The 14,173-nt window shown below is 30.9% G+C and overlaps 1 protein-coding gene and 1 non-coding gene across 2 annotated transcripts; both read right to left on the bottom strand.

The window, feature by feature from the left end:
- Positions 1-531: 531 nt before the first annotated feature.
- Positions 532-610, bottom strand: MIR8011B (microRNA MIR8011b). Its single transcript, NR_127200.1, has one exon. It is a non-coding gene; the product is annotated as a microRNA MIR8011b (primary transcript).
- A 9,771-nt stretch (positions 611-10,381) lies between these two features.
- Positions 10,382-13,765, bottom strand: LOC102587422 (acid phosphatase 1-like). The gene is made up of 3 exons (XM_006358164.2): positions 13,049-13,765; positions 12,613-12,822; positions 10,382-10,668 (listed from the first exon to the last, which is right to left on the bottom strand). Exons 1-3 carry the CDS (start codon positions 13,450-13,452, stop codon positions 10,491-10,493), a joined length of 792 nt encoding a protein of 263 aa, XP_006358226.1. The 5' UTR covers positions 13,453-13,765; the 3' UTR covers positions 10,382-10,490.
- Between the last annotated feature and the right edge of the window lie 408 nt (positions 13,766-14,173).

Below are 14,173 nucleotides of genomic sequence, written 5' to 3'. Positions count from 1 at the left end.
CCCTTACGATACACTCTCGATCAATAAAGAATTTAAGCATATGAGAAGATATTTTTTTGTGTGATAGTATGAGCACGTGCATTGGGAAACAGAGAGAGCATCTTGATATAATGCATACGTAAGAGAAAGGAGAATACAGTAATCAAATCTATATGTAGTAAGCTTATAAATCTTATGGTGTTAGACTTTGTCACACAATGACAAAACTGGCAGATCAATAATGGGAAATGGCTCTTCTTTGTCTTGTTGCTGAAACAGTCTGTCTTTTCTAACTAATGTTTAAGCTTTTAACCAAAAACAACAAAACACTTCACAACTGGTTGTTGGTAATCATATCTTTGGAACTTCCAACTGTCACCAGATTTTCTCTGAAATTAAGGCAAGTCCACTGCTTGTTATCTTCTATCACAGGATAAACTAATTAAATGTCACTCTCTAATCTTTTTACAAATATATCTTGGTCATATCGCGATGTGTACTTCCTAATCCATCAACCCGTTTCTTTATGACAACACTGATACTAGTTGTGTGAGGCTTCTTTTTGTCTCACGAAAAAGTAGACTCAAATCTTACACTTTTGGGTTTATTTTTTTGTGAGACAAAAATGAGTCTCACTCGACTAGTGTCAGTTGTGTGAGTCACAAAATAGAACTTTTTTGAATCTTGAGGATGACATTGGAAGCTAATCTTCAGGATCCAGAAACTTGCTTCTGATTCTTGAGGTGAAAACTTCTGCTTTGCCAAAAAACTGAACACCAACTTCATAGTTCTTGCCAATTGATATAAGCTTCACCACATTCTCTTGCTGTGATTGCACTTAGGGAGTTGAGACATGTCCTCAAAAAACAGTTTCCTCACAAAAAGTCAGTGTGTTGTATCAGCATGCTTATCATGACCTAAAGTATGTTGATATCGATCGATTTGATCAAGTCAGTCAGACGAAACACGTCATGCTTCGAGCAGAAGCATAAAGATTGTCCATTTTACTTTCCAATTTCTTCAAGCTTGCTGAGGACCTGCTTTATAGTAGGCCTAAGAGCAGGTGAGGGAGAACAACAAGCCACAGCAAGCTGAAGGAATTCATAGACATGATCTTCATTAATCGCCCTTTGGCCATCATCAGTTTGGCTAACTAGAATTTGTGGATGATAAAAATCCGCAACTCTATGATCAAGAATCGCACTTTGAATGGCATTAGGCAAATAAATATCCTTATCAAAATTTGGTTTCCTGTAGAATGGTTCTTTCCCTGTTAATAACTCTAACAAGATAACCCCAAGGCTGTAAATATCAGTTTCTTCGCTAACTTCTCTCATCTTGATCAATTCAGGGGCTTTATACCCCTGAGCTGCTGAAGCTTCAAGCATTTCTTGGCCTGCAGTTGGATTCAAGAGAAGATGCAATCCAAAATCGGACACATATGGCCTGAAGTGTCGATCCAAAAGTATATTATTCGATTTGAGATTTCCATGGATTATGGGAATTTCTAAGTCTGTGTGAAGATAGTCTAGTCCTTGAGCAATGCCAATGGAGATCTTACATATGATGTGCCATTTATGAGCCTCACCGTTCCCGTCTGTATCATTAGACACAATGTTCTTAAAACAAATACATTTGTATACTTGAGACATATATTGAAAACTAATACATGTGTATACTTTAGACTTGAGAGTGGTTCAACTTAACACGGATTAGTTATTAATGAAACTATAATTTTGACAAAGTACCTACTATTAGGTTCTAAATTGACAAGAAAACTAACTGAAATTTGAGGCAAGATATGTTAAACTATAGCACTGCACATGTGTAGGTTTTTAAATAAGCAGAAGAAAACAAAATCCATTTAAATCCAGAAAACAAACTTTTTCAACACAAAATATGGAGAAATATAATATCAAAAAATATTCGAAAAAAATGGAAGAAAGTAAAGTTCATCTGTGCTTTCCAGATTCAGAAACAGTGTTGTTGAGATGTCACCAAAAAAAAAGTGAAAAAGAAAAGGGAACAATCAAAGGACCTAAAAATTCAAACTGCATATAGATACTAATTATTGAAGTCCCTTACAGTTGTGAGAAAATGATTGAATGAGACTTTTTTCAAGGCACCAAATGGCAAAATCAAGATCCCATTTTTTGTCATGAAAATTTTGTATTACTAACCAATAGAAGAAAACAGAAAATTATTGTGAAAATCAACATCTCCTGCCAGATGCTACAAATCATTAAAATGACCACTCTTGTTTTTTCTTATTCTATTTCCAAGACAAACTTTTTTGAATAAACACCACACCATAGGCTTAAAGATTTGTTAGCACTCAAGTCATTGTGTTTTAAAATTATGGTAACACAATTCTAATACTTACAACGACAATAACATATCTAGTATAGTCCCACACGAACAATTTTAATACTTGTATATTAAAAAAAAACAGCAAGAGCACATACCTCTAATCAATTGAGCTAAAGTACCATGACGATAAAAAGGATGTACCATCAGTTTCTCTCCTCTTTGCCCTGCATAGAATGCACACAAAGGCACCAAATTAGGATGCCTTAAAGACCCCAAAAGCTCCATTACAGGCACAACTTCTTTCATTGTGACAGTACAAGCTGGTCTCAAGAACCTCAACAATGTAAGTCTATCAATACTCAGCAAACTAGCCCTGTATAAAGTTCCATAACTTGATTTCCCAATAACTTCACCAGGGGCATCCAAGATTTCATACACAGTAAGATCTTCACCATCTTGAAACTTGATCAACAAATCTTTTTCAACCCCATCTCTTTCTTTTACCTCAAAATTAGCTTCAACATCCCTAGAAACAATTTCCCCTCTTTTCCTTGTACATAAATAGATCACTAACAACAAAACAATTAAAGCAGTTACTGAACATGGTACTATAATAAGTATGAGCATATGCTTGTGTTCCATTTTCTTGAAAAAACTGACACTTGGGTGTTAAAAAGATTGAAACTTTATGACATTTTAATGGAAAAAAGGAAGATTCAAGATCTGGTTAGAAAAGGGTAAGTCTTGAAAATGCAATCATTTTTTATGGAAATGGAAGGAGTGAAATGTGTAAAGGGGAAATGGGGTTTTTGCGGAGATTGTGGCAAAACAAAATCTTGAAGAGGACTTTGGCTTTGTGAAGAAAGTTGCCGCAGAGAGAGGGAAAAGGAGAGAGAGAGAGAGAGAGAGAACAAGTCAAGATTAGAGAGAGGGAGAAGGGAGTTGTCAAGAGAAAGAGAGAACAGATGGTGGCATGTGCCGTTTATATGGGGAAGGAATTCATTTCTTCATCTCATGTTTATGCTCTATTTTTCTTTGTATTAATTGCCTCTCCATCCCATTCCCTCCATCCTCACCAAAATAGTGTTAGGTTTAGAAGCACAAAATTTAAAAATTACTCCCTCCGTCCCGATTTAATTGTCCATATTTCCACTTTTAGTTGTTCCTATTTAGTTGTCCATTTTGACAAATCAAGAAAGGACAATAAATTTTTTCCTATTATACCCTTATTTAAATAAAATTGTCATAAATAAAGTAAATAAACTTATGAACTTCCCAGCATTGATTAGTTATCTTGAGTGAATTTATTTTGGAATTGTAAATTGTACTATAATGGTAAAATTATAACTTCACTATGCTAATCATTGTTGCCTTAATTTGTGTGTCATTTCTAAAGTGAACAACTAAATAGGGACGGGGGGAGTATATTTTATATATATCTTTAATTTATTATCGTGAAATTTAAAAGTTTTTTATACTTTCTTATACTTCATATCCGATTAAACTAAGACACAGAATAAAACATATGAAGTATTACGTATATAGGCATGTGCAACGAGCAAAGCTGACTCAGGGTTCGACTCAGCTCAATTCAATTTTGATCAAAATTTAGCTCGAGTCAACTTGATTAGGTAAAGTTACTTTTCAAATAAATATATTATTATTTTCTTTTGAGAAAAAGGACAAATATACCCTCGAACTATCATAAATGGTATGTAGATACCCTCTGTCATACTTTTGGGACATTTGTGCCCCTGCCGTCCAAAAATTAGAGCATATATACCCTTTAAACTAAAGGACATAAACGTGTCATAATCTTATCCACCGACCCAACATCTATTAAATATTGGATCGACGGATAAGATTGTGTCACGTGTCCCTGTTTAGTCTTTCGTTACAGTGAAGGACATATATGCTCTAGTTTTTTTAGGGCAGGGGCGCCAATGTCCCAAAAGTATGACAGAGGTATCTACATACCATTTACGATAGTTCAAGGGTAAATTTGTCCTTTTTCCCTTTTATTTTAAAACATTTCTTTTTCTAATAATGTTTTTTTAAAATTAGCAAATGTTTATCTTACTTCAATTCAAAAAAAAAATGAAAATATTTCTTATTTTATTATCATTATTTTTTATCGTTATATAAATATAAATTAATGATGGATATACTATAATCTTATATATGACATATAATATTTGTCGAAAGAGTACATGAAGTTATTCTATTTCAATTGATAAAATGAGATTAAGAAAAATTCATTAGTGACATTTTTATTCTTTTCACATAGTTTAAGGGCATTTTTGACCATTTTCCTTTGATTTAATGTAATTAAACTCTTTATAGACATCATTACTTAATACTATTTTATGGATGGTGCAAAATCAATTAATATTCTAAATTGAAGAATTCAGAAATTAAATAAATTCAATATTTTACAATTTATTATTGATTATTTTGTTCAGTATAAAGTAAACATCATTTAATTTAAGCTCTAATCAGACTCTATTTATGTAATCACCAAATTAAACTACTAATACTTATATTTCTCTTGATCGACTAACTTATTATAAATCTAAATTTTTTTACTAGCGTAACACTACGTATAACTAAATATTAAAGAGTTAACTCGAACTCGACTCAAGCTCGGACCCAACACCCAACCTACTTGTTACTCAACCTATCTTTGAAAAGGGTAAAGATATAGAAGAGGGTAATATTTTAATGGGATTTTCTTGTTGAAAAATACCTAAAGCATTTGTTGGTGGTTGCACGTTGGGAATAAAGACCCCCACAAATTGGAATAACACTTCTAAAACGAAAGAGGACTCCACGAAGTATCCTTTGCCTCTTTGGACCATTTCCTTGACAAGTGACAAATCCCAACCAACAACATATACCTAAACCAAAAGAAACAAATTATATACATGTAGCTAAGAGGAACGAGTTATCGTTACGACAAAGGTAGGGTTCTCGATAAGAAAATATAAAATATACCAAAAAAAATTAACACTTACTATGTGTATATTAAAGATAATTTTAAATTTATATACGATATAATTTTTTGATAAAATTCACCAATATATCGTTGTAGGAAAAAAAGTGATGGAAGTATAATGGAAATTAAAGGGAGTAGGATGTTATATGGTCCATTTTAATTATTTGTCTGTTGTATAAAAGTTTCTTGAAAAGTGGAGAAAAAGAAGGTTAGTATAAAATGCCATTACAAAGAGACAAAGAAACAAGGTGGCATGCTTCCCTATTGCTTCTTTCACTTTTTTGGTACTTCCTATTCATTTTTGAATTTTGACCATATGTTTTTAGTGCCATTACAACTTCTAGTTTTTTTTAAATTTTTTTTTTTTTTTGGAGATTGCCTTTTCAGAAGTGGAAGTAGAATCATGAATATTGTTTCCAAAAATAGTTTTAGATTTAATAATTAATTTTTTTAGAAATTCAGTAAACGGATTTATATATTTGTTGAAATACTGAATTCAAGTTCAGTTGAACTCAATAAATATAAATAACATTCGTATTTATTTGTTACACCTTGATTATTTCATTTGATACCTATAATATAATAACCATAGAATAATTTTATACACTAAGATTTAGATATATATGAATCACCTAATATTTTCTGGTAACCTTGAACTTTCATGGTTATGATAAGTTGATAACCCATGTTGTCACTCTTGATTGTATTGGACAATGGATATCTAGACAACTTGTAAGTAGAAAAAAAAAACTAATAAATGATCTAGTAATTTTAAATGTGTTACAAAATATGTAATTCAAAATATTAAAGATTTGTGGCATCTTCACCTTCTCTTTTCAAGGTCTTAGTTTCTCAATTTTCCTTATATCAATGTATTTTGATGTTATTTATGAGAAAGAATGCTACATTTGACTTGTCAATTTTTTCATTTAAAATTTGGTGGTAGTTCCTTGTCTTAATTATTATTATTCATAATCATATGTTACTGTCCCCACTATTAATCTTGCTTTTTTTCTTTTTTGGTAATTCTCTTTTTTCTAGCATAATCAAGAGGATTTGGCCCCATCCTACCACGTGAGGATGATTGCAAACCCAAAAGCCTGAACGGGTTGTTTGTTGTTCGAGAATTTTTGATCTTGCAAATTATTTCGGTATAAATTCAAAAATTATACGTAAGAATTATAGTATTTCGTGATTATTTAATTGGTAAATATTTTTATCTAACACTTTATAGTGCCTAATCCTTTTATTTTACCCCTGTGTATTACTCCTACAATTTAATTTTTAATTTTTCGTTTGATATTTGACACTCATTTCAAGCTTTAATTAATTTGAATACGGTTAAAAATTTCTTTTTGAAGTAAATCAGTTTTTACGGTTACCAAAAAAAAAACAGTGTTTACTAAAAATAATTTTATTTTCAAAATTCGAATTCGAGCTCCTAATCAAAGGTTTGATTAGTACTACTTGAATTACTCCTACAATTACAAATCATGAATTGCAACAACTACCTCATTGAACCTTAATAATGTACAGCTGTTTTTTTTATCGATAATCAATTTGGTTGGATTGGTCTCTCAAGTTATTAATATCCGGCCCCATACGTCGTAGGAAAGGTGCACCTACTCTCTTTTCGGTAGACATTTCGTCATGTTTCATTGCAAAAAAAAAAAAAGTGAAAAAGTGATATTTACAAATTGAGTTGTTTTTTTTTTCATTTTTTGTGAGTAATTTGGAGTGACAAAAATGAAAACATGTTTTTGTTATTTTTCAAATTCTTGAAAATTCTAAAGTTGAATTTTAAAATTTTATAATCAAATATATTATTCGGAGTTCAACTCAGAAAAAAAAAGTGAAATAATTATTCTTTCCCTTCAAAATTTTTGTAATTAATTGATTTATTGTGCATGGTGACGCTGTTATTTTCACGTATAAAAGTTTTTATTACAAATGTACTTAATTAATTAACGACTTAAAAGTGCATTAATATTTAAGACATTATTAGACAAAACACAATCATCTAGCATGAGAAAAAAGGGATATAATTTCCGTCTTAGAAGTTAGTAACAATTAACTTGCAAAAAAGTTGTAGAGTTGATGATTATTTTATTTCCAGAAGCTTACAACTTTTATTTTTTTGGGTAACTTTTCTGGTCCTGCCAAATTTAGAACCATACTGTTGAGAGACTTCTACATTAATTAGGTGGAGGCAGTAGAGGATTAATTAGTAATGTGATCAAAGTAATTAATTAACATTATTTTGATTTGGGATGAGTTTGTTAGGAAATATAAATCAAACTTGAACAAGAATGGATTTATATTTTTTATTTTTTTTTTTAAAAACAAGTACTAGCTACTAGCCAAGTTGAAAAAGGATTATTAAGAGTTTGGTATTTGTATTTAAATATATGAAAACAAGAGTTAAAGCTATGTGAGGAAAAAAATTGAAAATACTTAAAAAGAACTCCTTAATGTATTTTTCAAATTTGAATTTTGAAATTGAAATAAATGAGCCGATTTAATAAATAATTACTTATTAAAATATTTTTTAAATATTTCCATTTTCATTCATGATTAAACGGCTAATAAATATATCTATGGCTAGATTTAAAGCAGGAAGCAAATGTTGTTGACCTAGCTAGATAATTTCTTATGCTACAAACATTTATTGTGAGATATTGTTGAACTCAGGGATCATTTGATTTTTGAATAAGATAATAAAAAAAAGAAAATAATAGAAAAGAAATTTAAGTTTATATATAACGTAACTATTTTTTTTTTATATTATGGACGTGATTTATGTTGGAATAATTAGTGTTAATGAGAATAAAAATAAAGTCAAATGTTGGAGCAAGTAGAAGGACAATGAGTTGCGATGACTATTTTCTTTTGTTCTTCTTTAAATACTTATACTAAAACACAATTTAGTTCTTGTGGAAAATTCATATGAATATTATTGAAGCATATTTTTAATATTAGAGTTTTATATTTTATTTTTATTTTATTTTAAGTGTGAAAATATGAGAAATAAAAAGAAAAAAGTGTGAATGAAAATATGAAAAAAGAGCAAGAAAAATTTAAGATTATTTTTTTGTGGTTATATTGTAATTTTTTATTTTTGTATTTGCAAAAGAAAAATTGGTATATCTATAATAATTTTCATAAGAAGAAGAGTGAAAAATAAATCTGATTATCAAGATAATAAACTCAAATTATTTGTTAAACTAAAGAAGGCAAGAAAAATAATCTCATGTGTGAGAAGTGAGAAGGAAAAAATATACCCTTAAAGGCCTTAACTTTGCAAAAGATCAATATACTTGCATGGATTTTATTTTTTAAAATAAAATTTGAAAATTAATCTTTTTCACTTACGTTAGATTTGTAATAGTAAAAATACGTATAAACCATTTTTATAACTAATAATATCTAAATAGTAATAAAGTCGAGTATATATCTGACTCTTTACCCTATGTAATTTAAAATGGTGCCGTGAAAAAATTGTTTGGCAATAAGCCAATAATGATGAAGTGCATTGGCTGGAGAAGTAGAGTGATAAAAAAATAGTAGAGAAAATGATGGGTTAGGTAGCGTTGAAATTAAAATGTAAACAGAGCTGAGCTCTGACTTTAAAGAATTTTGGGTGCTGACCTTTTTTTTTCCTCTGTGTTCGAAATTTATATTGGAGCCTCGATGAAATTTAGATTGTGTACTATTGAGTTCATTTGGGGATGATACTCCCAATAAAATTTTATTCGTACCCAAAGTTAAAATTGGAAATCTTTAATTAAAGATGAAACAGTTTCACAACTACACCACAAAATTTGGACGCCGATATATTAGTATTATTTTTTTGGTGCTGACTTAATCCTTACTCAAAGACACCGACATTCAATTAATGTAATGTAATTGAGTGTCAACTGTTTGACGCTTCTTTGATGTTTAGTACATAAGGTTTATAATAATTAATAATAAGACTTTCTCAAATAGAATTTTAAGGGCTTATAGATTAGCTTTACTTTTTCTCAAGAGGCATGATATTGATACCCTCAACTTGAAAAATAAACTCGGAGATTCCTTCATTGGGCAGCACAAAATAATTAATTAAGAAATATGGGAGAAATTTTAAACGGTTGTTTGTGAGAATGCACAAGAATAATACTGAATAGAGCTTTTTTAATAATATTGATTAGTTATACTGAAATTTTTTCTCATCTTATTTGATTTGATGTATTAAACAGTCATATCTTTAACCATATTAATTCATGTATTAATTACCATTATATATTGCTAATATCATAATTTATAGTGTATTAATTATACACCCCATATTATTAAACAAGATGTATAACTAATGCATACATTATATATTTTATCCAACAAAAAATTGAATAATATCATAATTAATACATAAATTAATTTTCTAATACATCCTTTCAAACGAACCCCAAATAATTTGAAGATGGTAGTGAATATGAAAGCACAAACAAAGGACATATATGATCAATGTTTGTTCACTACGTACCAGACGAATAAACCTATTGCCACACTAATTAATTTCAATAAATACTATCTAACCAACTCTTGCGATGTGTTTTGTAATACGGAAAATAGTTTTCAAATTTTGTTCATATTTGGTTGAAAAAAATATTTTATTCAAGGTAAATAAGTTTCTTACATATTAATAAAGATGACTTGTGTAATGAAAGTAGATAAACAAATTCAATAAATAGCATTTCACATTAATTGTCTCTTTTGTGTGTCCAACACACCCCACCTTTATCCCCGCCTCCATATTCCTACCCTTTATCTTTACTCTCATATAGTGTTTGTCTAGATTATACAAAACGTTTTTCGGACAATAATTTCTGCTTACTTATCAAATATCAGACAAATAAATTGAAACGAAGGGAGTAAATGTTATGGCGAAAATTTTTATGGCACAATATAGTTCCAGTTCCCATTAGGGGTTAAGGTAGTCACAAGGTTGGCTCTCTCACTTCTTCTTTTAAAAAAGGATCAACTTTCACAATAGAGGAAGTTATATTTTGTTCTTGTCAATCTATATATGTTAGTAGAAGTATAAAGCAATCAGAGAGAGATGAGGATTGTGCACAACTGCACCCATGGTTACATTAGTTAATTCATGGATTTTCTTGTTCAAACAAGTATGTTTCCATTATTTGCAGCAGAAAAATTATTGGGGATGTCAAGGAATGTAGTACATTGGGTTAGGAAGCTTGAAAGAACGAATCGATGCAGAGGAGCCTAACAGATCACTCCACTGATCTCCAGAGTTGCCCGCTATTCTCAACCCCTCTTCTACCATCTCATTCCTTTTCTCTGATTTATAAATTGTGGCTGATTTGCCATGATCCTCTGATCCCCTGTATAACAAACATTAATCCAGAATTTTAACATGTTGTCACCCTACATTAACAAATATAGGTAAGGGAAGCTTCTTGTATAACTAATCAACAAGCATAAAACAAAACCAGCAGAATTTTAGAGGTGAGATGTAAAGTGAAGCCCAAGAAACTGGTAGAAAAATTTCTTGTATTCCGCACAAAACTGAGGAACAACAATAAACTACTAGGAGTAATAAATTTGATTAAGAAAATTACAAATGGACTAGATGACATGCCCCCTGCCCTGCCCAATTTAAAATTTTCAGAAATTGAGTTTTTCTCTGCCTTGCTTCTCCCCGCCCTGCCCCATTGCAATCTGCAGATTGTCAATGAAGTAGTATGCAATATGGTAAACTTAGTCAATTAAAACACAAAACTAAATATAATGCTATAGGTTCACCTAGATGAATAATATGCATTTTGATTGAGAAATCCGGAGTCTCTTTTCCGTTTTGAAGTCATGTGGACTAGTTGCAGATATCAAAAGATCTCAGAACTACAGAATGAATAAGAGTTTTTTTACTTTTTCTACTTTTTATTTCACCATATTCCTTCCAATAACCATTCTGATGGATTTGCCTATCTAGTTGATAACTGTCATTGTAATATGGAAAATACTCCACTTCTTACTCCCTTAAAGGGCCTCATGCAGATTACTTTTAACTCATTTAAATACTTGACCCTAATACTTTTATACTCAAATACTTCTACCTGGAAAAGAATTTCCATATGCAGAGAGAGATGGAAAGAGAGACACACTAACAGCAATGATTTAGGTGTATCAAGAAGCAAAGCTCTTCTGCACATGCTACTCAAGCTCTAAAACTATCTGATTTTATTTGTTTAAAACCTTACCCTCCATGGATTATTATCTCTAGAATTGTTCCTATTTCTTCTTGAGTTCTGGAGTTATCTATTTCTGTTTTCATTTTGGTCAAGCAAAAGACATGTTTTGCTGTCCTTGATAAAGGAGATATATCAAATATTAATATCACCAACTAGAAAATAAATGGCATTCTTTAGCTTACTAAGTATGGAGAATACCGACATTTAAGATGGAAATGGAATATTGGTGCAATTTGAACGTGAACTCTTATAATCTTAGCACCTCTATATCATCTATGTAAGGCTTCATATGTGGGGGGTTTTTTGTCATGTGGATATTTTTCCAAACTAGGAATTATTAGACCTATAATTGTTACTTTCAGGAGTTTTGGTTCCTCAACATGCCTTTAAAGCTACCTTCTATAGACCAAGTAAAGTTAATCAAGTTCCTGGAAAATTGTTGCCATGTCGAATTCTTGGATAAAATGTTACTGATGAATAAATTTCAACTCCAATCCCTGGATTAAGATCAGAGAGTATAATATATGCAAGCAATAACTTTAAGACCAACTAAGAATAGCAATAATGCAAAAGCAACTACTGTTTTGAGTAAACGATGAAGTACTCATCAAACTTCCCTCTAACTAAATTTATTCTTAAGGAGAAACTGTTTGATTCTTCCCAAGTTAGAAAGATCACCACTTAAACAAGGGTTCTAATTTTAAAGTATCTCTGATTTGCCATACAAAACTAACTATTACTTTAGTCAAAGAATGAAATGGAACCGAATAGATACAGATCATTCATCCAATTGATCTTTAACTATTTTGGGATTGAGACATCGATTGGCTGTGACCTAGATGGGAAGCATTACCAAAACAGATCATAAACCATGCCAACGGGGAAGAACACTTACATGCCTTAACAACTATTCAAAATTCAGTCTTAATGTCTCATATCTCATAGCTAATTCCATTTTCAAAATTTCAAGTTATAAATGACTCATTCCATTGCTAATTTTCCATTTTCAAAATTTCAAGTTATAATAACTCATTTCCATTGATATAAAGTCTGAAGCAGTTATGACTTATAACTCACCTCAATATGAGCTTGTCCCAATCCTGAAACCCGGCATTCATCAAATTCTCCACTGTAACAATTCTGTGTCTTTCGCTACGCCCAGTCAACAAGAAAACTTTGAATCCTAGCCTCATAACATCTTGATAAAGCTTCAAACTTGATCCAATTGCTGGTGCCACTCCCTTCTCAACCCATTTATCGAATTCCACACTATCAAAAACCTCCGACCTACAAATAACCCCCAAAATACCTTATCAGAAAATCAACAAAAATGATGAGTAGCATACAAGAACACATTGAACAATGCTCAAAAAAACTGAAATATAACTTCAAGTATAATAAACAAAGTTCCATTTCTGATGGTAAAAAGACAACCCAATTCAACATTTGTGTTTGTGGATTAAACCAGGTGTTTAATTAGTCGAGGTGATGGAAATATTAATGAAACTCGTACCCATAACCATGTTGGGAATAATAAGGAAGATTGGAAAGCAAAGTCTCATCAACATCAAAAATCCAGACATCTTTTCCATCTTCCCCCAATTTCATGCTTTCAGCAAAGGCTCCAGCTTCACTGGAAACTCTATCAATCTCCATCTTATAAGCCCCACCAGTAATATACTGTCTCACATAATCAGTACATTCCTGTGGAATTATCTTCCATGGGCTTAAATTATTAGCCTCCACAGCAAACCTCCAACTTGTACACTCTAAATGAAGCGTTCTCTTCAAATGGGGTTCATTATTTTCAAAAAACTCAACAATCAATGGCCTATCAACCACATGGGTATTCAAATCTTCATTTGCAAAAGCAAAAGTAAACAGAATCAAGAAAATGGAAATTCCCAAAATTCTCATTTAAAGTTCTGCAAGACAAAATCCTCCCTATAGGATTAAGGGGTTGTTCTTAAAGAGATAAAAAGAAGGAATAGGAAGAGATGCTTGATGGGGTTTCGGGTTTTTGCAGAGATTCTTTGCTTTTCTTTTTCCCTTTGAGAAAGTAAAATGAAATGTGTAGATAATAGTTGAGCTGCGATTTTCGATGCAGATGGAGAAAAGGGAAGAAGATAGAGAGAAAACGAGAGAAGAGAGAAGGAAGAAAGTAATGGAGTCAATGGAGAATATGTCATAAGGCACAGGAGACGTGAGTGTTGGCAGGGCCAATCACATTGCTTCATTCCGTTGGATTGGGCGCGCTCATTCTTATGTTGCCTATAATTCTACTCTTTTTCTTTTCCAAAACAAAGGGAGTCCTCAAATCAACTTCGAATTTACTCATTTTAATTTGATTTTTATATTTATTTCTCATTTTTGACAAAGCAAGAAAGAATAAAAAAAATTCTACTATATTGTCCCTTTGTTTCTAATTACTTGTCCAATTTTCATTTTTTATTTATTCATTTTAATAAATCAAGAAAGGACAAAAAAAATTATAACTATTATATCCTTAATTAATTACTTTGAAAAATATAGAGCTTCTTGAAAATTTTAAAATTTAATTCATCCACTTCATTATTAATAGAGGTAAAATGGTAAACTCACTATATCAATCATTGTTTTCTTAATAAGTGTGTCAATT

Source organism: Solanum tuberosum, unplaced genomic scaffold (assembly GCF_000226075.1).
Source record: "Solanum tuberosum cultivar DM 1-3 516 R44 unplaced genomic scaffold, SolTub_3.0 scf00271, whole genome shotgun sequence".
NCBI lineage: Eukaryota > Viridiplantae > Streptophyta > Magnoliopsida > Solanales > Solanaceae > Solanum > Solanum tuberosum.
This window is presented reverse-complemented; position numbering and strand designations above follow the sequence as displayed.

Excerpts from the sequence above, each read along its gene's own strand:
- LOC102587422 (XM_006358164.2), bottom strand. The coding sequence starts at position 13,452 with ATGAGAATTTTGGGAATTTCCATTTTCTTGATTCTGTTTACTTTTGCT. Across the intron at positions 12,823-13,048 it reads TATTCCCAACATGGTTATGG|GTCGGAGGTTTTTGATAGTG; the intron begins GTACGAGTTTCA and ends GGTTATTTGTAG. Across the intron at positions 10,669-12,612 it reads TGGGACAAGCTCATATTGAG|GGGATCAGAGGATCATGGCA; the intron begins GTGAGTTATAAG and ends TTTGTTATACAG.